The following is a 25,554-nucleotide window of genomic DNA, read 5'->3' as shown; positions in this document are numbered from 1 at the left end:
GATACTTTGAGTATTTTTGAAACACTATGTGTCATAATGTCAAAATAACACTGCTTTATAAATGACATTAATTACATGTAATATTTCTGCCATACAAATAACCTAGAAATATCTCAAACAACCCAATCTAACATTTGACTGAACCATGAAGAAACAGAAAAATCTAAACAGAACAATAATGAATATAAAGATTAAATCAATAATAAAAAACCTTCCACCAAAGAGAAGACCAGGAGCAGATGGCTTCACTGGTGAATGCTAACAAACACTTAAAGAAGAATTAATACCAATCCATCTCAAACTCTTTAAAAAAACTGATTCAAAGGAATAGTTGCAAACTCATTTTACAGGGCCAGCATTACCCTGATATGTAAGCCAGATAAAGACACAACAAGAAAAGCAAACTACATGCCAATATCCTTAATAAACACTGATGCAAAAATTTAACAAAATACTAGCAAACCAAATGCAAGATCACATTAAAAGGATCATACACTGTGATCAAGTGGGATTTACTCCTGAGATACAAGGATAGGTTTACATATGCCAATCAATGAACTACCCTGGCTCATGTGGGTCAGTTGGTTGGGCGTTGTCCCATGCACCTAAGGGTTGCCAATTAGATTCCTGGTCAGGGCACATGCCTGGGTTATGGACTCAATCCCTATTTGGGGGCATGCAGGAGGCAGCCAATCAATGTTTTGTTCTCACACAGATGTTTCTCTTTCTCTCCCCCATTGCCTCTCTCTAAAAAAAAAAAAAAAAAAAAAAAAACACAACAAAATACAAACAAACAAAAACAACAACAAAAACAATAAAAATATATTAAAAAAAGAAATACTTGTGTTGGGGGCATGTGTTAAAAAGTATACATATATAATATACCACATAAACAAAATGAAGAATAAAAATCATTTTGTCATCTCAATAGATACAGAAAAAGTATTTGATAAAATTCAACATACTTAAAAAAAATGTTTTTTAAAGTTGATTTTAGAGAGAGGAAGGGAAAAGGAGAGAAAGAAACATTGGTAAGAGAGAGAAACATGGATCGACTGCCTCCTGCATGCCCCCCACTGGGGATTAAGCCCAGAATCCAGGTATGAGCTCTGACATGGAATCAAACTGGTGACACTCTGGTGTATGGCACACTGCTCAACCAACTGAGTCACACTGGTGAGGGCTCAACATACCTTGATGAAAAAACTCTCAATAAGTTAGGTATAGAAGAAATACACTTCAACATAATAGAGGCCATATATGGCAGATCCTTAGCTAACATGATGCTCAACAGTGAAAAGTTGACAGTGTTCTTCTAAAACAGGGGTGGGGAACATAAGGCCTGAGAAATCATTTGGTCTGGCCCTGCCAAGGCATTAGGGGTGAGTTGAGTGTTTGACCAAATATAGCAGGCTAATTTTAAGTTGATAATTTTGTATGGCCTGCAAATGATGTTATAAATATCCAAATGGCCCTTGGCAGCAAAAAGGTCCCCCACCCCTGTTCTAAAATTAGGAACAAGATAAGAATACCAACTTTCACCACTTCCATGCAACTTAGCACTGGAAGTTCTAGCCACAGCAAATTGGCAATAAAAAGAAATTAGAAGTATCTAATAGGCAAGAAAGAAGACTGTCAGTCACTATTTGAAGATGACATGATCTTATATATTGAAAACCCTAAAGATTACACCAAAAAACTGTTAGACCTAATTAACAAATTCAGTAAAATTGCAGGATACTAACTCAACATACAAAGACCAGCTGCAATTCTATACACTTAACAATGACCTACTCAAAAGAGAAATTAAGAAAGCAATCACATTTACAACAGATCCAAAAACAATAAAATATTAAAAATAAATCTAATCTAACCAAGGAGATGGAAGACCTTTATACTGAAAACCATAAGATACTAATGAAAGAAATTAAGTTAAGATACAAATAAATGGGCCAGGCAGCATGACTCAGTGGTTAAGCATCCACCTATGAGCCAGTAGGTCACAGTTTGATTCCCGATCAGGACACATAGAAGAATCAATAATGAATGCATAAATAAGTAGAACAACAAACTGGTGTTTCTCTGTTTTTCTCTCTCTCTCTCTCTCAAATAAATAAATAAATAAATAAAACCACACACACAGGGTAAAAAGCTCCTTGACACTGGTCTTGACATTGATCTTGGCAATGATTATTTGGATTGGACACCAAAATAAAGGCAAAAATTAAACAAATAGGACTACATCCAACTAAAAAAACTTCTACACAGCAAAGGATAACATCAACAAAATTAAAAGGCAACCTACCTGGGAGAAAATATTTGTGACTCATATATCTGATAAGGGGTTAATATTCAAAATACTAGAGGCCCGGTGCACGAAATTCATGCACAAGGGTGTGGGGGGTGTCCCTCAGCCCAGCCTGCACCCTCTCCAATATGGGACCCCTTGAGGGATGTCTGACTGCCCATTCATCCCTCTCACAATCCAGGACTGCTGGCTCCCAACTGCTTGCCTGCCTGCCTTCCTGATTGCCCCTAACCGCTTCTGCCTGCCAGCCTGATCACCCCCTAACCACTCCCCTGACAGCCTGATTGATGTCTAACTGCTCCCCTGCCAGCCTATTTGCCCCCAACTTCCCTCCTCTGCTGGCCTGGTCACCCCTAAGTGCCCTCGCCTGCAGGGTTGATCGCCTCCAACTGCCCTCCCTTGCAGGCCTGGTGCCTCCCAACTGCCCTTCCCTGCTGGCAATCTTGTGGTGGCCATCTTGTGTCCACATGGGGGCAGGATCTTTGACCACATGGGGGCAGCTATATTGTGTGTTGGAGTGATGGTCAATCTGCATATTACTCTTTTATTAGATAGGATAGAGGCCTGGTGCATGGGTGGGGGCCAGCTGGTTTGCCCTGAAGGGTGTCCCAGATCAGGGTGGGGGTTCACTTGGGGCATGGGGCGGCCTGAGCGAGGGGCCTGTGGTGGTTTGCAGGCCAGCCACGCCCCCTGGCAACCCAAGAGGAGGCCCTGGTATCTGGAATTTATTTATCTTCTACAATTGAAACTTTGTATCCTAGAGTGGAGCCAAGCCTCCTGCTCGCTCCGTGGCTGGTAGCCATTTCTGTTTGGATTTGTTTACCTTCTACAATTGAAACTTTATAGCCTTGAGTGGAGGATTAGGCCGGCCTGGGCAGGGAAAAGCTTGGCTTCTTCTATCGCCTTGGAAACCCAAGCCTCCCTCCTACTTTCTCTGTGGCTGTAGCCATCTTGGTTGGGTTAATTTGCATACTCGCTCTGATTGGCTGGTGGGTGTGGTTTGTGGCCGAGTAGGGTCAATTTGCATATTACTCTTTTATTAGGTAGGATATAAAGAAAGCATACAATTCAAAAAACCCCCCACACCAAAAAATCTGATAAAAATGGCAGAGGAATGCCCTAGCTGGCTTGACTCAGTGGATGGAGCGTCAGCCTGCCGACTCAAGGGTCCCAGGTTCGATTCCGGCCAAGGGCACATGCCTGGGTTGTGGGCTCAATCCCCAGTGGGGGTTGTGGAGGCAGCCAATCAATGATTCTCTCTCATCACTGATGTTTCTATCTCTCTCTCCTTCTCCCTTCCTCTCTGAAATCAATAAAGAATATATTTTAAAAAATGGCAGAGGAATTAAATAGATATGTTTGCAAAGACATACAAATGGCCATCATGCACATAAAAAAGATGCTCAGCATCACTACTTACCAGGAAATGTAAATCAAAGCCACAAAGAGAGACACATTACACCTGTAAGAATGGCTATTATTAACAAGTCTGGCCTGGAAGTCCTAGCCACAGGAAATTGGCAATAAAAAGAAATTAGAAGTATCTAATAGGAAAGAAAGAAGTAAGACTGTCACTATTTGAAGATGACACGATCTTATATATTGAAAACCCTAAAGAGATAGCAAGTGTTGGTGAGAATGTGGAGAAATGGAACCCTTGTGCACTGTTGCTGGGAATGCAGATTGGTGTAGCCACAATGGAAACAACATGAGGTTTTTAAAAAAATTAAAAACAGAACTACCAGGGAAATGGCACGCGAAGGAGCGGGTGAGCAAAGTGGTGGTGCAATAGTTGGCACAGAGTGGCAGTGCTAGGCTTAGTTAGCCTGGTTGTGCAGCAGCGTATGAGGTGAGAAAAAAGATTCTCCATGGATGGAATTTGGTTGAAATGAAAATAGTAAAAATATAAGAGGACAAAAGAATTAAAAGCCAACAGCTACTCCTGTCTTAATAAAATAAAGACTTATGGTTAAGGCTACCTTTCCAGATAGTCCAACAGCTAACTCACCAGTTTCCAAGGGCATTTGCACCACCTATGGAAAACATCGAATCCATGCACATCAGATGTCCTTGACAACTCATCCCACCATCCCCCTGCACAAAATTTGCTGCAGCAGCAGGCTATGAAGGCAACCACTGGGCTTCTTTTCATTACCAAGTAGATATAGTATCCCTGACAACAAAACAGAGGACATAAGTATCTCTTCACAGTATCATGGCCAGCCGAGACCACTCCAAGAAAACCAGCTTGCCTACACGAAGACCCCTTCTCTTCTTGGGTAGCCAGGATTTAAAGGAGAAACACTGACCTGTGCCACTGACTAACTTTTACACACTGAACTGGTCCTGAGAACTGAGATGTCTTCTTTATAAGTGAAGACTATACAACATAATCTCGAAGAACTGCACAATGGTGCAAGCCAGAGGTGTACTGTGTGTGTAACAGAATGAGAAACAGGCAAATTAATCTTGTTGATAGGAATTGTCATCTTTTGTTCTATTTGCCAGTGTTAGTATTTTGCTGGCTTCAATTGTTACCTTTTTCTGGTTCCTTCTTTTCTATTCTTATGGGTCTCAGAAATCCCTCTCCTGACCCTTTAAAACTATCAGAAAGTAAGGAAGAAGAAAATGCTAACTACTTAAATGAGAGTTCTGGGGAAGGGTAGGATTCCACTGAAGAAGGGGATCCTGGGTGCCCAACCTGACACCTCTGGAGAGTCTTGCCTGGCAGGATAAGTGCCTTTTAAAATATTCAACTACTTGGAAACCTTTAAATCCTAATTCCTGGTTATATTCTGCTAACTCTTAGATCCAAGCACACTGGTTTATATACCATATTTTTCCATGTATAAAACGCCCCCATGTATAAGCCACTTTTCCAACTCCAAATTAAGAAATCAGTATTTTAAACATTTTGCTGGTTTTCCTCTTTTTTTAAAAAAATATATTTTTATTGATTTCAGAGAGGAAGGGAGAAGGAGCGAGAGATAGAAACATAAGTGATGAGAAAGAATCATTGATTGGCTGCCTCCTGCACGCCCTCTACTGGGGATCGAGCCCGAAACCCAGGCATGTGCCCTTGACTGGAATCGAACCCGGGATCCTTCAGTCCACAGGCCGACACTCTATCCACTGAGCCAAACTCGCCAGGGCTGGTTTTCCTCTTAAGGCCTTTTTTTTTTGGCATCTTAAGGAGTTGTTCTTCCAGTTTTCTCCACTGTCTGATCATACACTCAATGGGAGGAGATCCAAATTTTCTTTCTCCAGCTCTATTTCCATGCATAGCTGATTACATTCAGTTTGAATTTTTGCAGAGTAAGACAATCGCTTACCAGTATTTATCTTTTTATTTTTTGACATCTTTATGGGCTCAGAAAGCTCCAGTCCCTATTGCATCTGCACACTCTCCACCTCCACGTCCAATTACGGCATCAGCTGATGTCAGTAACAATAAAGCTTGTGATTGGAAGAAGCCTGTTTGACAAGGTATGGGCAGCTATGCACCCTCGTGGCTCCCTCCTGGGCTGACTTCTGTATATAAGACACCCCTCGATTTTCAGTCTAACGATTTTAGAAAAAAAAAAACACAGTGTCTTATACAGTACATGGAAAAATACAGTACTGCTAGACAGAGGTCTAAGACTCTCCCATTGTTTCCTTTGTGTATCCAAACTGGAACCAATTCCTGAATGGCCACCTTTGGCTTCTTGTGGAGTCCCACCTTTTCAAAAGCTGCTGTCAAGTCCTAGTCGGCTTTCCAGAGATCATGCCACTCTAAATGGAGCACTGCAATTTGCCACCAAACAGTTAAGCCGAACCTAGAGTGAAGACACTCCCATCCCTGAATTCCTAAAACAGTTAAGGAAACAACCTGCATAGAACCCATCAACGCCATTTAACTCTTACACTGACTTCCAAAAGGCAGTTAAACTCCTAACTGCATCCCTGTAAAGATCCACCATTTGCTCTGATATCTCCTATGCTTTCTAATTGAGAAAGTAGTACAAGTTACACAGCCCAGAGCTGAGAAAGGAATGCCTCCTCAACTAAACTGCCCTGTCCTGACAAGCTGAATATCTATCCAAGAGGCCCATCACTCAACTACAGAAAATACGCATTTTGAGCACTCACTCTGACAGACCCTGTGGATAAAACGAGAACTTCAATAGAAAATTAGTCAAAAAGGGCAATGTTGCAAAAAATAAATTGACTATTCTCCACATTCAGTTCTCCCCCCAATTTATTATGCCTAACTGAATGGACTCTAACTAGGTATCTAATGATTAATGGGGAAAAAAAGGTAGGCTACTACCTCTTTGTTACCCAACCTTCATAACAGCCATGTGGAAAGCGGGAGGTTAACTACTCTCAAAAATACCTTCCTAAGCAAACTCTTCTCTGACATTTATTTTTAGGGAGATAGTTGAATTAAACTGAGTAACTTGATAAAAGAAAATGGTGGGAATATGTTTTATCTCCCAGCTTTTATATGGATAAGTCTACATATGGCTTCAAACAGGTACCTGTTCTTAGGGAATATATTTCCTGCGTCTTGGCACCCAAACTTTAGTCAAGAGGAAATAAAACATATTCCAAAAGACCAAAGAAAAAGGATTATTAAGAGAGCATTTATATTTTCTATACTAACTGCTAGTGGATTAAAATATTTCAGTCTATATGTTTCCTGGAGCAGCACTTAATGCACTTTCCTATCCATTGCAAACTTTCCATGATTGCTTCTAACTTTAAAGAAACGTACTATGAAAAGTCTCAGCCTAATATAACCTGAAGTTAGAATTTTTTAGTATCATTGTTTTCCTACATAGATTCACTTTAGATCTATCTGAACAAGAAAGTGTATGTACTCTTGTAACACTACAGCGTTTATTTAGCTGAGTCAAAATGTAGAACTCAACATAAATAAAATGCTGGAGACTGGTCTTTTCACACACCTATAATAAAGAGTAAAACCTGTGTATGATCCTGGTTAACTGGACATCTAAAGGATTCAGAAAATAGATTGTTAAAGATTTATCATATGCCTCCTTATTTTAGTTTTGCTTTTTCCTATTCTCTATAACTAAGTGCTTTCTACAATGTGGCATCAAAACCTTAAAGCATTAATAGAATCATAAATTCTATAAATGTGTAGCAACTTTAGGAGACAAAAGGATGTTTATAACCTAAGTAGAGATCCAATACACAAAACTCGTGCAAGGGGCTTAGCCCTTGGAGCTACGGCGGCTTGCCTCAGCCCTTGCAGCCCCGGCTTTGGCTTTGTCTGGAAGGTGGTCCGGAAGGTCGTTCGGCTGTCTGGCCTAATTAGCATATTATGCTTTTATTATTATAGAAGATAAGTATTTCTGCTGAGCCTTAGTAGTCTTAAGGAAAAAAAGGAGGGGATTGCAAAAAGTAGAAAAAATATTATATTTGTTAGTGGAAAATTACTGAACTGAAACCAAATCATACTGTTATCAGAAACTGTTCCTATGTAGATGTTTTCTATGAAACTGGTTTTAAAAATGTTACAACCTGTTTTTTAAGGAGAGGTGAGAAAGGTAGGGATAGAGTATAAAAACAAAAAATAGAACTACCATATAATTCAGCAAGCCCACACATCTACCTAATAAGAGTAACATGCTAACTGACCGTACCTTCGCAACGCCCACCAGCCAATCAGGAGTGGGTATGCAAATTAACTCAACAAATATGGCAGGTTAATTTGCATACACAGGCGTCAAGCACTGGACAGGATGCTTGCGTCGTTGCCATTCCGCACCACCCCAGCTGCTCTGGGCCTTTGGGCAGTGTGGGAAGGCAGAAAGGCGGCTCCGGGCCAGAGCGGAAAGGCTGCTCCGACCAGAGCGAAGGCAGTGCCGGCAGCCAGGAGAACGAAGGCCCATTTTGCACTAATCTTCATTTGTGCATTGGGCCACTAGTGGTTATATATTTGAAAGAAACAAAATCAGTACCTCAAAGAGAAATCTGCACTCCCATGATCATTGCAGCATTATTCATAATAGTCAAAATAGGACAATAACCTAAGTGTCTGCCAGTGGATAAATAGGTAAAGAAAATGTGCTATATATACACGATGGAATATCATACACCCATAAAAAAAAAGATGGAAATCCTGACATTTGCGACAATATGGAAGAATCTGGAGGGCATGCTTTTAAGTAAAATAAGTCAGATAGAGAAGACAAATACTGTATGGTATATGAAAACAAAACAAAAAAAATCAATTTTTATGGAAACTGACAGTAGAATAGTGGTTTCCAGGGGCTGGGGGTATGGGTGGGGAGAAGTAGACCAAAGGCTACAAACTTTCAGTTATAAGATAAATAAGTTTACTATTTCATTTTCTAACTGCAAAGAATAAAATAATATACTGTAGCCCTGGCCAGTTTGCCTTAGTGGTTAGACCATCGGCCCACAAACTCATATATATATGGAGTGCCCCCAAAATGTATACATACTTTCAAATGACGATAAAGTCAGTGTTTATTAACATATAGTTCATTTTCAAAATTTAAAAGAATCTACAGAAATGAATAAATTTTTTTGTTAATGCCTGTTTTCAAACTGATGGTCATTCTGGTCCAGGCACTGCTGATAACTCAAAGAAATGGAATCTCAAACATCAAAAATCATTTCGTTTGGTATTTGTGTGCCCTCAATTCATCGACTGTTGCCGGTTTTGTACCATAAACTTTATCTTTTATATATCCCTGTAAAAAAAGTCTAGTGGCACTTTAGGATAAATTTTCTTTGTTCAAAGCTTAATCTGGTTTCACCCATTATTTCAAATCAGTTAAACCTAAAAAGAGGTGAAAATTAAATAAGATAACAAGTGTTAAAGTGTGTATAATTTTTTTTGGCACACCCTATATTTTGTTGTTACTGTTTTTTTTTGTTAATCCTCACTGGAGGTTATTTTTTCATTGATATTTAGAAGAGAAGAAGGGAGGGAAGAAGGGGGAAAAAGAGAGAGAGGAAAAAAGAGAGAGAGAGAGAAAGAAAAAGAGAGAGAGAGAGAAAGAGAGAGATCACCATAAGAGAGACAGATGGATTGGTTGCCTCCCACATGCGCTCCAACCGGGGGCCAGGATGGAACCTGCAACCTGCAACCCAGATATGTGCCCCTGACTGGACCGACACTCTAACCATTGAGACACTGGCCAGGACTCACTGTATATTTTTCTTTTCTTTTTTTGTTAATCCTCACCTAAGGATATTTTTCTATTGATTTTTAGAGATAGTGGAAGGGAGGGGGAGAGACAGAGAGAAACATCAATGTGAGAGAGGCACATCAATTGGTTGCCTCCCACAAGCAAGCAAGGTACATGCCCTTGACCAGAATTGAACCCGGGACTCTTCAGTCTGTGGGCTGACACTCTATACCAGTGATGGCGAACCTATGACATGCATGTCAGCACTGACACACGTAGCCATTTCTGATGACACGCGGCCGCATGCCGAGGATGAAACATTTGCTGCTCCTAAGGATGAAACATTTGCGACTAGAGTCTTGGAGTTAGTTTTTTCCTCAAAGTGACACACTACCCGAGTTATGCTCAGTTTTTTGGCGAAGTTTGACACACCAAGCTCAAAAGGTTGCCCATCACTGCTCTATACACAAGCCAAACCGGATAGGGCTCACTGTATATTTTTAAATTACATTTCAGTATTTAGGATTTTCCTCCCTGGAAATTTCACATACATTTGTTTTTTTCATTTGCTCATAGTAAGGGAGCTAAGAGGGAAACAAGTAACCTATAAACAAGCCTGTTTTACTGAGAGTCTTAAATATATTTCTTTTTTTTTTTTTTTTCTTTTTTATTGATTTTTTTACAGAGAGGAAGAGAGAGGGATAGAGAGTTAGAAACATCGATGATAGAGAAACATCGATCAGCTGCCTCTTGCACAACCCCCACTGGGGATGTGCCCGCAACCAAGGTACATGCCCTTGACCAGAATCGAACCTGGGACCCTTCAGTCTGCAGGCGACGCTCTATCCACTGAGCCAAACCGGTTTCAGCTTAAATATATTTCTTATAAGAGGTATTATAATGACGCTCTTTGGTATCCTGTATTTGTACAAAATAATTATGAAAAGTCATTGGCTAGTATAATGTTTCAGATCGTTTTTTTAAGTTGAAAATATTCCTTGTTTAAAATATTACTTGGCTTACCTGTTGCATGAAATAAACTAGCTTCTACTCTGTGGGGAACTCTTGGTGGAACTTTCATAGATGCACGAATCTGGTAAAAGCTAAAGCAAAAGAGACAAATAAATCATTTAAAAAACATTTAAAATACGCGATGCCCCAATTTCTATATAGCTATACATACTAAAGTAATGAAGTTGATCTGCTAATACCAGTCTCCCATAATATTTACCATTGGTAGAAAACAAAGTATGAGATCCACAGATCAAATATTAGTGTGGGATAAAACCCAAAGGGAAATCAGTATATTTAAAGATAAATGGGAAAAATGTAAGAAATATATATATGGCATTTCTTACTTAAATGAGAGAATGCCATAGCAACCAGAGGAGTTTAATAAGGCACCTAAGAATTTCATTGCTTAATTTTATTTATTTTTTAAAGACAATAAGGATAAATTATTCTTATGCACAATTTTGAAAAGAAAAAAGAGTAATGTTAAAAACTGATTTCATACTATAAAAACCTACCCACTCAAAACAAATCTCAGATGTAACATGTTCTCTCTCTACCTGCCTAAAGTTTAGTTACTGCTTAATCAGTTCTTTATCATGTAACAACAATGGTGGCAAATTAAACACTAAGATATTTAGAAGAGCAGGCAAAGAACAATAATGAAACATGCACAAGAAGTGTTTCCTCACATTCCATTTCCATTTACTCCTTATTGGACTATAATTCCAATGTTATTCAGTAAGATATTTACTGATGTTAATTTTTAAATATCACAATAAAATATTGCATAGGAATTACTTGAAAGTTTAAGTTTCTATCTCAGTATCCTAAGTAATCATTTGATATATCAGAAAATAAACTAGTAAAGACATTTTTATTTCCTAATATAAATTTAGGTAATTTATGTATGTTTATCTACTAGAGCTGACAGTTATTTAACATAACAGCTAAACACAAGCTTGAAATTAACTAGCTTAAATGGCAGAAGTAGTAAGGACCTAAGTTGCATAAAGAAAAGATGTAAAAGATTTAAAAAAAGATAAATCAGAATAGAAAAAAAAAGAGTAAATTATGTCCTTGAAAATACTCGTACAAATAAGTCAAGCCTTATATCTAAAAACAGTAAGCCTCTCATCATTAGATTTTTAAAAGATCAGTAACAATACTCTTCAAAAGTCCTCTATTGATAGGGAACCAGATTGTAGAATAGCAAATTAATAAAAGCAGTAATTATACATGTTATATTTATGCTGGTTGACAATAAAAGGGAACGATAACTCACTTAATCCTTATACCCAGTTCCAAACCTCCAATTATTTATAAACTACCTCCACTAGGATATGTTAAAGAGAAAACCACAGGCCCAAACAGTTATTTATGCTAAAACCCATCACAAAGAACCTAGACTTAATACCTCACCCAAGTGCAGTTTCAACCTTTTCTAGGAATGTTATCTTAATTGGTTAGTCTGGAATTTTCTGGCTACTACCAATGAGGTAATCTGTCAAGCAGGCCCTCTCTATCCACCAAAGGAAGTTCAGACAATCTGCCTGATAAGATCCCTTCTTTCCTGTAAGATAACCTTACTTGAAACAACCCTTTCTTTTATTTTCTAAGAACTTTCTTGTCATAACTAGTTTCTAAAAGCGTCTTCCATATTGTACAGCTTCTGGGGCTCCTCTCTATTTGCTAAATGGGATACTGCCTGATTCATAAATCACTCAATAAAGCCAACTGTTGAATTTTTATTCGCTAACAGATATCTCATTTCAAACTCATCATATCAAAATGAACTAATCTTGAGTCCCACACCCGTCATCTTCTTCAGTATTTCTAATATTGTCTAAGTCAATGTGATTTAAAACTTCAGTGTTATCTTTTAAATCTCACATTACAAATTCTAAATCTGTAAAAGTCAAGCAATGAACTGATATGCCCATTGCCTATTTCCATCAATTAAAAAATGCTTGCCATATTTGATTAAACAGTACTTTTTCCCTTTGCTGAGCTATTTCAAAGTAATCCTAGACATCATGCAAATCCATACCTCTTCATATGTTAAGTGTTTTCTCTCAGCATCATCCTCTAAATGGAATCAGTCATTAAATCCTACTATTTATTCCCCAAAATGCCTCTAGAAATTAAGGTGTGTGATAGGTTGATTTTAAAAATGTTTCCAATTTTTTTGCCCATCCCTGTTCCTACACCTCTTGCAATGTGACTTCCATTAAAAAGTGAGTGTAGTTCCCAACCCCTTGAATCTGGGCTGGCTTTATGACTTGTGGGAAATACAATGTGGCAGAGGTGACAGTGTGCTAATTTGAAGCCTAGGTCTTACGTGTTCTTATATAATTTCTTTCACTTTGGAAACCTGCTTCTTCCATGAGAATAAGTTGGAATATGAGAGGTAATAAACATAACTGAGTCCATCCAGGTGAGGCAGTGAGGACATTTTGCATCAACTAGCACCCAGCCAACCCAGAAAAGATTAGTCAAGCCAGACCAGATCAGCCGAACCACTCAGCTGATTTATAGACTTAAAGCAAAAATAAATGTTTATTGTTGTGATGCCACTGAGGCTTTGTGTTTGTTATTAGCTGCATTACTGTGGCAATACAGAACTAATACAGAAATTGGTACCTAACAAAACTTAAAAATATGTGGCACTGACTTGGAGACCAAAGTAACAGGGTTACAGAGGCAAGAAAAACAAGGAAACTATAGGAGACTTAAAAAATGGTAACCCATGTTATGTAGTGATGAAACTTATGTAAACATGTCAGCAATAACTTAGAAGAATTTAGACAATGTACCTAAAAAATTTTTGTACGTTAGCAAGCTAATTTCCAGGCAGAATGCTAAAAATGTCACTGGCTGCTCTTACCTAAGTATAAGATTTTGCAAGAAGGAGATAAGCTAAAGAAACAAGTGGTCATCTTACAAGCAGAATCTAAGAGAGACCAGGACTTGCTGGGTTGGAATATAAAACTGTTTCCCTAAAGATTTTTCAAAATAAAATGCAGCCATAGACAAAGATCAAATCACAGGTGTGGCTATAAATCCCTTTCTTAAGCTCTCTAAAGGAATTAAGGCAGTGTCTAAGTACACGTTTTGTTTGACAAGAGGGTTTTTAGGGAATTTAAGGGCATGATCCCACAGAATTCTGATCCTCCAGGAGTAGTGACTACATCTAGAGAATAGTCATGCCTTAAAATACAATTTTGGGTATAGGTTTCATGGAATGGGTTATATAAAAATATAGATACCCAAGAAAAAAGGAAAAGAAGAAAAGAAAAAATATATAGATACCCATAAAGTTTTAAATTTTATTGGCCAAAGAACCACTAGCCTAGACACCTTGTCTGGCCATGTAACTTGCTTAGCCAATAGAATGCAGTGGAAGTAACAAGTAAGCCTATTCAAGGGGCCTTGGCATCCTCTGCTCTTTCTTGCACTCCTGCCTCTACCATGAGAAGAAGCCTCGGCTGTCCTACTGAGGGATGACAGATCATGTGAAGCAGAGCAGAACACAATTGTTTTATATTTTCAAAATGGCAATGCCAAGCAAAAACAAACAAACAAACAAAAACAACAGAAAATTTCTCTCATTCTACTCCTGTTAGTCACAGCTGCACTACTATCATTCTTAGTACAGACCTTTGGGTATATATCTTGAGTAAGTGCAAGGACCTCTAAACTGTTCCGCCTGCTTCTATTTCTTATACACAACCAACCATCAATCTAATATAGCATAATCTTCATCAAGTTAGTAAGTCCTTATTGTAATAATAGTAATAATTTCATTCTTACTTGGAAACCATCAATAGCTATCCTAGTCCCTAGTCTCAACTCTTTTCCCCAGACATTAAAATGCTTTCACAAACATAACCTCTCCTTTTTTTACTATCTTTTCTTCTAGAGAATATCCAATCTCCTAAGTATTTTTTGAAATAACTTATTAATTCCCAGTTCCAAGACTTGATTCATGCTGCTCTCTCTTAGATGAGTGGATCTCATACTTTTTTTTACAACAATAATAAATATTATGAGACTGATATTATAGGATAAGTTTATCCTTTGCTTATCTAAGTCTTATTCATACTTTGATTCTATCCTTCCATAATGACTTTCCTAATATATAACTAGAAAGATATTTTTCCTATTTTTCCTAGAGCACTTCCTACATACATTTATTGAACATTCATCATTTTGTGTCCTTCTTTGGTGTTTCAGATAATATATTTTATTTTCCCTGTATACTATAAGCTTTTAAAAAAAGGAGAAATGAGATCTTATACATTTTCATTAAAGTTCTCTCAATTATTGGTATAAATATATAAACACATGTTAAATATATCCAGTATTATCATTATATCCATGTGGATAATTCTCAAACATGTATTTAAAAATAAATTTCTCTGAGAAAATAATTACTTGAATATACCTCACTATTTTCCTTATATATACTGGAACAAAAGTATGTAATTAAATATAAAAGAAAGCTGTACATATTATCTTATACAAAATATATAGTTTTCACATTAAAATACACACCCTCTCTGAAATAAATCCACATTGTAGAACTTGTTTAGCTCCACGGAGAATTCTACCATTGCTTGAATTTCAGTCATTTTTAATTTATATTCAGAAGACAAATCTGGTAACACCACCTTGGCTAAAGAAGGGGAAAAAATAATGAGAAGCTCAACAACAAAAATGCCAACTTACAAAAACAATACTATTTAAACATATTTGAGTATCAGATATAGGCAGAAAAGCAAAGTGAAGCAAATTAGTGTATCTAACTTAGACTAACCCAACAAAATAGCACCAGAATCTATACTTACCAAGTATACTTACTAATAATATATTTAGTAAAATAGCACTCTATAATATATGTCCTGTTAGAATGCTTTTTCTAAGATTTGTTTCCCTTTGTGGCATGTGATAATAAATAATACACAAATTACTAAAAGAAACTCTTGACTTTATCTATCATAAATAAAATAGTAACTTATTAAGGAAAAATTAAACTACCTAATTATCCTCTTCTAGTTCTACATTGCACATAAAGGCAACTCCAAAGTTAACATTCTTTAATCCCCATTTATACTCATGAAGGTTTTTCTCTGTTAGGTGAAGTTCTTAAATGACTATTCATCTTTAAATTTCAAAAAAAATTTCTTCCTCATTACAAAAACCTGAAAGCATTCATCTTCAAAAATGTTAATACAGATAAAGCAAAAAAGAAAACATTCACAATTCGATTCACTAAAATATATACTTTGGTATATACTCTTCATATGTATGTGCATTTGTACAATTTCTATAAAGGTGGTATCAAACCACATGTGTATTTTATAATCAGTTTATTTCACTTAATTTTTTTTTTTTTGTTAATCCTCACCTGAGGATATGTTTTTACTGATTTTAGACAGAGAGGAAGGGAGAGGGGGAGAGAGAGAAAAAGAGAAGCATCATGTGAGAAAGAAACATTGATCAGGTGCCTCCCGTATGCACCTAACTGGGGACTGAACCCCGGACCTGGGTGTGTGCCCTGACCCGGAGGGAATCAAACCTGTGACCTTTTGCTGTACAGGACAATGTTCCAACCAACTGAGCCACATTGGCCAGGGCTCACTTAATTTTTTTGATGAACATCTATGTCAATAAATGTACTTTTGTAACATTAATTTTAATTGTTAACTATTACACTGTGAATGTTATAATTGAAACAATCTCCTATTATTGGGTATTTCAGTGGTTTCCATCTTTTCACTATTTCAAAAAAGCATTGCTATAATCATCTTTATCAATAATACATGCTTTATAAAACAATTCAGAGAAGGAAGTATTGAAAGACAATTCTCCAGTCTTGTGTTTCTGTATGTCTTGCAGGCAGAGACAATTACTACCTATTGTTCCAGGCTATATTTCAAGGATGTGTTTAGCAAAATCTAAGGAAATCAGAGAGAGTATTTCATTCTGGAACACAGGGCAAATATGTTTACTATCCCAAGTAACAGAGATAAAGTGTCACCCTGAGGCATAAGTCAGGCAAGATTATTGTGCAAAAAAAATTATTCAGGTACCCTTAGCTCAGGGTTCCTCTACTATAACACAACCTACTCATATATAGGTGTAGCCTGGTACTCTAGCTACTGCTATTGCTGTGGGTATAAACTATCCTCCTTTATCCAAGAGTCTCATGTCTTCGGACCACATCCACAGCACTGGTGGCAGGCTAACTTGTTAGCTTGCAAGTGGGATAAAATCTTAGACCCTTCACAGCTCTTGAAATAGTTCTTCATGGAAATTTGACATATAATCTGATCTATTATGAATTAAATGCCCTTGACCGGAATCGAACCCGGGACCCTTCAGTCCGCAGGCCGACGCTCTATCCACTGAGCCAAACCGGTTTCGGCGATATTCTTACCTCTACTGGTCAAAGCTTCATTTTAACATTATTAAATAACAAATCTTGTACTTCCAGTTACTGATTCTTGTTAAAAATATATTGTTCCTCCTATGAAAAAGGAAAAATAACATTTCAAACAAAATAGTAAATATAAGAGTCCACTTTAAGGAATCCTATGCTTTGTTAGTTACTTAATATTCTCAATATATCTAAAAGATCTATATCCTCTGTAAGGTTTAGGAATAAGTTTTAGAGATTTTGTTTTCAATCACAGTTTCACTGATATCAGCATTAACCATTATATCTTTATTAAAGATCCACTTGTACATATTTTAAAGCACAATAAAAAACAGAAGACTACTTTCTTCTGTTTAGTGGTTCAGAAAAAATCTTCATGAATACCCAAAACATTATAAATCTATTAATTTTTAAGATATAGAACTCACAATTTTTAAATAACTCCCTGGGTAGAGAAATGATTTTTGAAGTCATTTCTGAATGAAATGTATGTGTGCACAAACACACAATCACACATGTGCTAAGTTACCTAAAATATTTTGACAAAAATGTTGCCTAGATATGCTATAGTTTTTCCCAAACTCCGAATATTTATTGCTTAAATTAAAAATGAAGTATTTTGCCATTGGTATAATTATTTTAGGTACTACAAATCTATACATATAAAACCCTAATATGCAAATAGACCGAATGGTGGAACAACCGAACTGATCGCTATGATGTGCACTGACCACCAGGGGGGCATGCGCGGAACATGGTGGGCGTTGGCCGTGGCGGGATGGTGGAGCAGGTAAATGGAGGCACCAGACCAAGGTGGGGTGCCAGTCACTGTCATTGGGGAGAGTCTCTGGTGGTTACTGAAAATTCTTTGCTCCCATGTGCTGTGGTCCTGCCCTGCACTCGCTTCTGCTGCCAGCGCAGCGCTGGTCCAGATCTCTCAGCGCAGTCAGCGGTTGTGAGTGGCGGCTGCCGGCCCCAATTGCCCCTGGAGGCTTTTCCACCTCCCCCTGCTCCTGAGGGGCAATCAGGGCATCAGCAGCCGCTGTTTACACCTGCTGACAGCGCCAGCCCTGCTCTTACCTGCTGCTGGTACCAGCCCCAATTGCTCCACGCCGTCAGCGGGTGTGAGCAGGGCCGGCGCCATCAGTGCATGGGAGCAGTGGCAATGGGAGCAGGGCTGCAGGCAGACAGGGGACCGGGGGTTTTGGAGGGAGGGGCCAGGTGGGGGCGTGGAGGATGGGCCGAGACCTGCCTCTGTGCCCACCGCAGCCTTGCATCCCACAGTTTCTTTTAAGGTGCATGAATTCATGCCCTGGGCCCCCAGTGTTAGAATAAAGACCACGTGCACTCTTTGGCAGATATTTTCCTTCTCTCCATCATAAAGATGTAGACTACCACCTTCCATAACTGTTATTTTGAACCTTAATAATCACATCAAAAAGCTTAAGTTACATACAGTTATGAATTGAGAACAATCAGCCAATGACATGTAGATTAATCTTGCATCTAAACCTGTTATCTGGTGTAATTCTGGCCACCTAAATTGTTTAAATCTTCATGGTTGGTTCAGTCTAAATATCTGTCCTATTTTTTGATGCAGTTGCCTTTTTGATTGGCTAAGGCCCTAACACTCTGCATAGTTCCCGCTTGTAAAGGTTAAATATGCTAAGTCACTGGATTATATCCTGCTTTAAAATGGCCAAGTCACCTGTTACTTGTCTGACTCTGAAAATCACCACCATTCAGATGGCTTTAGCCTTCTTTTGCCTTCACAATTATTCACATGCACACACACACTTTCATCAGTGACATTTCATTTTAAAAAGTGATTCACAGTGAAGATGAGTTTATCAGAATCATTACAATAGAGTAGACACGGACAGTCACTGGTCTAGAAACTTTTGCTCCCACTCCTTAGACATCAAGATGAACTCCTGAGGGCCAGTCATATGCTATACTGCAGAAATTATAGAAATATTTAAGAAGATAAAATTCTTCTCTTTTGGGGAGAGGAGAAAAGGGAGATCTTCAAAGGAAAGACAAAGAGAATAGCTTGATAGACAAACTTTTAAAAAATCTCTCTTTCCCTTTTTATATCAAATACAGGCCAAATAACAATATAAAATAGAAACCAAACAGAACAGACATTCAGAACTTTCTGGAGCACCTACTCTTACACCAGTAACTTTAACTATGTTATTTTATTTAATTATCATAAAAATGCAAAAGAGCTGTTATTACTCTATTTTACAGGTGAGCCAACTAAGGATCAGAATGGTTACATAATTTATCCAAGGTCACATTTAGGAAATAATGAAAAACGACAAAAATCTCAAATGTATAAAACTCCACAGTTTACATTTAAATTTGCATATTTCTAAAGCCTACACCTGAATTGTTATAGCAAACAGATTCAATGATCATCAAGCCATAAGATAAATATACCAATAATGAAACAAAAACTGAAATCAGAATGCAACAATGAAAAAACATTTGCACTTGATAAACTTTCCATTTAATTTTCCATTTAATTAACATTATTTCCTAACTATGAAACCTTCTAATTTCCCACATCCCACAAATACCATATCTGAAGTTTTAAAGGCATTGTTCTTGCCCTGGCCTGTGTGATTAGTTGGTTGGAGCATCATCCAGCACACCTAAAGGTCTTCTTGATCAGGGCACATACCTAGGTTTCTTTCGGGTTAGATCCTTTACCCTGGTGGAGGTTGGGGGCATGTGGGAGGCAACTCTCAAAACAGAAAACTATTCATTTTGGATAAGTGTGTTAATATAATAGAAAATCCATATAAAATTATCTTTAAACATAATGTTAAAAAAAATGTTAGGAACTTTTGAGAGCCTTTCCATGGTTGACTTAGTACATGAGAATGAAGAAACAGAAAAAACGTTGATTGCTTATTATGGGGCACTTAATGAAAGCCACCTCTCACATTATATGGAAAACAGGATTTAATTTATCAAAAGCAGTTCATATATATTTTTCAGGGATACATCTATGCCATAAAACAAACCTGCCAGTAACGTAAGACACAGTGCCTTTGAATATATCATGTTATTATCTGCCTTAAAAAAACACACACACACAAAAACAGGATAGCCCAAAGTACCAAAAACTAGTTACTCCTTTTAACATAAAGAGAAATTCAGAAAGAACTACAGTTGTCATCTACTACCTAGTTCGGGAATCTGCCCAGCATTCCTTAAAATATTTAGTGTTATTAGTTATCTCAACAAAGAAAAAAGCTCAGAACGAGAACAAATTACAATCCTCTTTCTGAAAAATATTCTAAGAAACAATGTTTTCTTAACTGCCTATGCTTTCTTTAGTCTACATGTAACTTTGGTATCAGACAGACCTAGATTCTAATTCATACTCTAAGCCTATATTTTCTCAAAAGGAAATATTTAGAATTGCTAGGTCAAAAGGTTAAGGCTTAAAAAGATTATATATACAAATTTAAACAAAGCACTAAGCATGGCACTTGGAGCTCAATAAATTGCTGACATGTTTTATTTTATCTCAATTTTTAAATATGATTTCATTCAGGAAAATGTCTATTCAAAATAATGCAACTCAACTAAACAGGCCATTAGTATAAGTTTCAATTGCATGGTTTGAAAATATTTTCATTTATAGGCCATATGACTTTAAAGGGAGAACTGGCCTCCAATTAAGATCTTGGAAACAAAACAACAAAAACAACAAAAAACAAGACAGTGAATATTTCAACTTTCTAATTCAAACAATATTTCTATTTCATCCCTTATTGACATTTCTCTAGTTCCCCCTGCCTGAAGGACTATTTCAGAACTTCTTTACCAAACTGGGGCCCTTGGCAAGTATTACATTATATAATTATCATACTTTAACATAAAATAGTTGTAAAATTAGAGAAGAGGACTGTGACAGCCTACAGTCTAATCTTATTTGCCTGAGGAAAGTAACTAATTTTCAGTCTTAAAGTAGATCTGAGTAAGAATGAGAGTGGTTTTAAAATCTGGGTTTTTCCATTCCAAAAGACAAAAGTAATGGCAAAGGCTTCCAAGGTCTTAAATTGTGATTAACAATAAGCCCTCACTTTGCTGCTTAGACATTTACAATTAGCAGTACATATTTCCAATTGAAGCCAATAACTTACTGGCAACTTGGAGACATCAAAGAGCAGGTGTCAGAGATAACACTGCTCTAAAAAAACAATCATGAATGAAGCAGCTGCATCCTTTAATAAGGCCACTTCAAGGGTATTTCAATAAGGGAATACTTCTAGTTCAGAATATATTGAGAACTACAGCAAAAGGAATATTAATAAAAGTTAACAGAACATAATACTATCAATATCAGAACTCTATATAATGACATAATTGAGAAATACTTTGTATATTATAGATGGTCGAAGAGACCTAATCCCGTAAAAGGAAGTATTTTCTCAGAATGCTCTCCCGGTTGAGAGACAGTTCATAAAAAATATTTCATCAAAACAAAAACCACCTAAGGGGTTATTCAAGTAGGAGACATCTTTCTTAATGGTATATGACTGACACCTTTACATTCCTATTAAGAAAAAAAGGGCTAATTTTTATTCAATTTAGCACATCATTGGTAACCACGTATGTACCTGTTAAAAAACAGTAATCTTTAAAAATAAAATTTAAAACCCCTGTGGAGTTGTTTCACTCTATTCCTTCTGAAAAATCTAGACCTGATTAACAACCTGTGCTTCATAACTTTTCTGAAAAACCATTAGGTCCATTAAGAATGCTTTCTTCTTTATCACCACTCTGCTTCTTATTCTTACTCATCTCTAAACCTTCTTCCTGACAACTCAGGGGGGGGAAAGAAACCATCACTCCAGATCTATATGCTCCCATCTTTCACCCATTTCTTCAATGCACATGTACACATCACAAAACTCACTGTGAAGCAGTTTTTCCTCAATACCTAGAGTTAAAGCAAAGGAAATCCTTGACCTTTCTATCCACTAAACAATCCCCATTCTCAAGGGTCTACTACCTACAGTAAACAAAGCTAAAATGTAAGATAAGAGAAACATTGTAGGTAACCAAAGGTATAACTCTTACATTTTCAGTGCCAAATCCTGGCGAACAAAGGGCATAGTTGTTCATATAATTGAATGCTGTAGCATATGTTTTGCTGTATATGAACATTAATCTAATCTAGTCCTTAGTTCACAGCCTTCTACTAGGCTTTTCACAGAAATCTGAAATTAAAAAAAAAATCTAAATCTCAGTGATTTGGGATTTAAGCTTTCATTTACACACTACTACACAGTCTAAAAGAGATAAAATTAGTACTTATGTAGCAATTTTTGTCTGTGGTGGCCCTAAGCATGTTTATAAATAATTAAGGCTTAGTCTGCTACTGAAAGATTACTGGGTGGTTACTCCCCCCCCCCCTCCCGCCGCCACATATTACAGGTAGAGACACCAAGTCATAGAGGTTAAGTGGCTTCTATAAACTAATGTCATGAGTCATCATTAAGAGTTTAGATCTTCTGACTTCTAGTCCTGTACCTGCTATCAACCATTAATCCTTAATTTCTAAGAGCATAGAATCAACTCATTAAAAAATACCAACAAGAATTTGTAAGCATTTACTTTTTTAATGAATAGCTATCTAAAAATAAAAGACTTGCCTTTGAAAGGCAGGAAAGCTTTCTTCGGAAGCAGCAGTTATCTATTTGCACTGGAAAAATCATTTTTAAAAAAGCTTAAAAGCTTCAGCACTGTTCGTGACCTGTGGCCCTGCTGTGGCTGACGGGTTCCATTCCAGTGCGACAGCAGCCCCACGGCCACCACACCGACTGACTGAGGGTGGCTGTCAGTTTCAGGTCTTGGAGACAAGCATGGGGATTGGGAGGGGAAGGTAGAATAAAAAATATATATAAAACAAAAAAAAAAAAAAAAAAAAAGCTTAAAAGCTGAGGAGTGCATCACCTTGTACCACACACACAATAACTACTGGTTCTTCCAAAAGAGGTGTGGCTTAATGGCGTCAAATCCTAAACTGTTTCTCTCTCCATCTTTACCTTTACTATCACTTTGAATAAGGAACTACACTTTTTGTCTTGGTGTTTCCCTTTGTACAACAGAAACCAAAAACTTTAATTCCTACCTGACACAGACAACATAGGGAAGAATTTACTGTTTGTGGACACCCATGAGGTTCCAGAAAGAAATACATAATTAAGTTAATCTTAAACTCTGGGATAAAGGCAAACTTAACTAAAAGCAACTGCTTCAGGAGATGCCTTCAAAATAAGATACTATATCATAATTTATATACAGACAAGTTTTATGTAAGCCAAATCTTGATCACAGGGAGATGGGGAAAAATTTTCCAAAACTGTTTAGAAAGTTCTTTTGCTCAATTAAACATTTTAATACTTGTGTTCTCACACATTTCTCCTTCAGTAAAGCACACTAATTCTAATATTTAGTAGAAATTGTACGCAATTACTAAAGGGGATAGAGACCATCAGGAAAATGATGCAATCAACTGAAATAGCAAATGTATGAAGATTAACACCCAATTTTATAAAATAAAACTTAGTTAAATTCCATTTAAGATTTGTTCTCGGACGACTGTATTTCCTGGAGGACAATAACACTTCCAAATTTTAACCTTATTAGTTTATAGCTCAGCCTTTTGACAAATCTTAATCCTTTACCATTTCATCAAATCTGTACTCAAGCTGTTTCTCCTAGTCTGTCAGGTAAACATAATTCTTAAAAATTAAACCTTCAACCGGCAAGTGTAACAGGTTATTGCCACTGTCACTCTTTTTGGTGATATTTCCAGTCAGTGAAGAAAGAAGATGGAGAGATGTTATTAACCTGAAAGCTGAACTAAAAAAATATTGAGCGGACACCTCGTAGCTTAGGTAGAAAGCAGAAGAGGCCAGAACTGTGGAGTTAATACAAAGTTAAATGGATTGAAGTTAAGAGACTCGACCTAAGCAAATAGGAAGAAAAAAAAAAATTCGGGGGGGGGGAGGGGGGGCGGGAATCAAGACTAGAGACTAGAAATGGGATCAGGATGGAAAAAGACAGACGGAGGGGCAGGGGCCGCGGGACGGACAGCGGCCACGCTGGGTACCAAGAGCGGTAAGGACTGAGGGAGGGAGGCCTCGGAAGGAATGGTGGGGCGCAGAACCAGCTCCAGCGACGCTAAAGCCAAGACGCACAGCCAGAAACTAACAAAAGACAAGGAAGGTGAAGCACCGAGAGGCGGCATCCACACAGTAAGAGAATAAAAGGCGGCCAAGGAAGAAATTACAGAGGCACCAGAGGGAGAAACCCGGTCCGGGCGAGAGCCAGACGGGGGATGCACAGCGAGAGAGAAGAAATCGAGGGGAGTAAAAGGATGCCCTGCCTGCCTCCCTCCCACCCAGGGACCGACCACCGAGGCGAAAAGGCACGTGGGAGGCGGGGATGAAAGGGCTGAACCCCGAAAGGAGGGTCCAGACAAGGCGGAGGAGCAAGGATGGAGCAGAGGGCGAAGGGCAAGCTCAGCCCGGGACACCGCCGAAGTGAGCTTCAGGCAAAGTCGGCCCAGGGACGCCTCCGATCAGGGGCGGCAGGGGGACCCCGGCGAGCGGCGCGCCGAGAACCCTCGGCACCCGCCGGCACCCCCCGCCCCCCGAAGCGCACTCGGCACTGCCGTCCCCACCGACCTTCAGCGGGCCCGGGGCCCGGCTCAGACCGGGAGCCGCCGAGTGAGGGGCCGAAGCGGACGAGGGGGGACAGCGAGAAGGAGGCCGTTTCCTGCCCGGCCCGTGGGAAAGAGGGGCGGGGGGGGGGGAGGGGTCGACGGTGTCGGGAGCCAGGGGAGACGGAGAAGACAGTGAGGGGCTTACCTCTCGCCCGGCTCGGCCACCTCCACCGCCTGTCGGGCGGAGGAGCTCGTAGTCCTACTGGAAGAAGACGGCCCTTCCCGGGGAAGCACCATCCCGCCTCGGGCCGCTCACATCGCCATCGCAACCACCGCAGGAGAAGAGCCGGTTCGTCACCGCCGCTCGGCTACTGGCCCGACGAGGCCCGGGAGCATGCGCACTCGCCTCAGTCCCGAGGGAGCCCCGACCAGTCGGCGCTACCTGCGATCAACAGGTCCCGGGCCACTCGGCCCCGCCCCCCGCCTTCACTCGCCGGCCCCTCCCACCTGTCCCCACCCCTTTCTAAGCCTAGGCCCCGCCCCCTCCCAGCCTTGCGCCCCGCCCCTCCTCCTCCGTTTAAGCCCCTCGGCCGCGGCTTCAGCGCCCAGGCCAACCGAGATTTCGAGAGGTTTGTCCGCCCTACGCGGCTCCCGCTCCCGAGTTCCCGCGAGAATTGGAGGTTTGCGTCAATACAAAGCGCGAGGCCCAAGGGTCCGGCCCGGCTGCGGGGATTAAGGGAACTAGAGTGCAGGCGAGGCGGTCGATGCAGAAGAACAAGGAACCAGAGGAGGGCAGAAAGGGGGAGTACTGACGCTCCAGCTGCGTTTCTCATATTGTCCTGGATTCCTCTCTCTCCACCTGCTCCCTGTGGTCCCGGATAAAGAGCCGGTCCCCGCCCCACGCACTTGGTGGAAAGGAAGCCGC

At 39.0% G+C, this 25,554-nt stretch overlaps 1 protein-coding gene and 1 non-coding gene across 6 annotated transcripts in view; one reads left to right on the top strand and one right to left on the bottom strand.

The window, feature by feature from the left end:
* FAM135A (family with sequence similarity 135 member A) overlaps positions 1–24,904 on the bottom strand; it is a 102,987-nt gene extending 78,083 nt beyond the window's left edge. For 4 of the 5 annotated variants that reach the window (XM_054722585.1, XM_054722588.1, XM_054722589.1 and 1 more), the window contains exons 1-4: positions 24,835–24,904; positions 16,934–17,023; positions 15,049–15,169; positions 10,504–10,583 (exon numbers count right to left, since the gene is read on the bottom strand). In XM_054722585.1, coding sequence (XP_054578560.1) covers positions 10,504–10,583; positions 15,049–15,125 — 157 coding nt within the window. In that variant the 5' untranslated portion in view covers positions 15,126–15,169; positions 16,934–17,023; positions 24,835–24,904. The remainder of the gene's footprint in view (positions 1–10,503; positions 10,584–15,048; positions 15,170–16,933; positions 17,024–24,834) is intronic. The other variant, XM_054722586.1, reaches the window with a different exon arrangement.
* On the top strand, positions 22,697–22,821 carry LOC129150657 (small nucleolar RNA SNORA54). Its single transcript, XR_008557372.1, has one exon. It is a non-coding gene; the product is annotated as a small nucleolar RNA SNORA54 (small nucleolar RNA).
* Positions 24,905–25,554: the final 650 nt, after the last annotated feature.

Source organism: Eptesicus fuscus, chromosome 10, assembly GCF_027574615.1.
Source record: "Eptesicus fuscus isolate TK198812 chromosome 10, DD_ASM_mEF_20220401, whole genome shotgun sequence".
NCBI lineage: Eukaryota > Metazoa > Chordata > Mammalia > Chiroptera > Vespertilionidae > Eptesicus > Eptesicus fuscus.
This window is presented reverse-complemented; position numbering and strand designations above follow the sequence as displayed.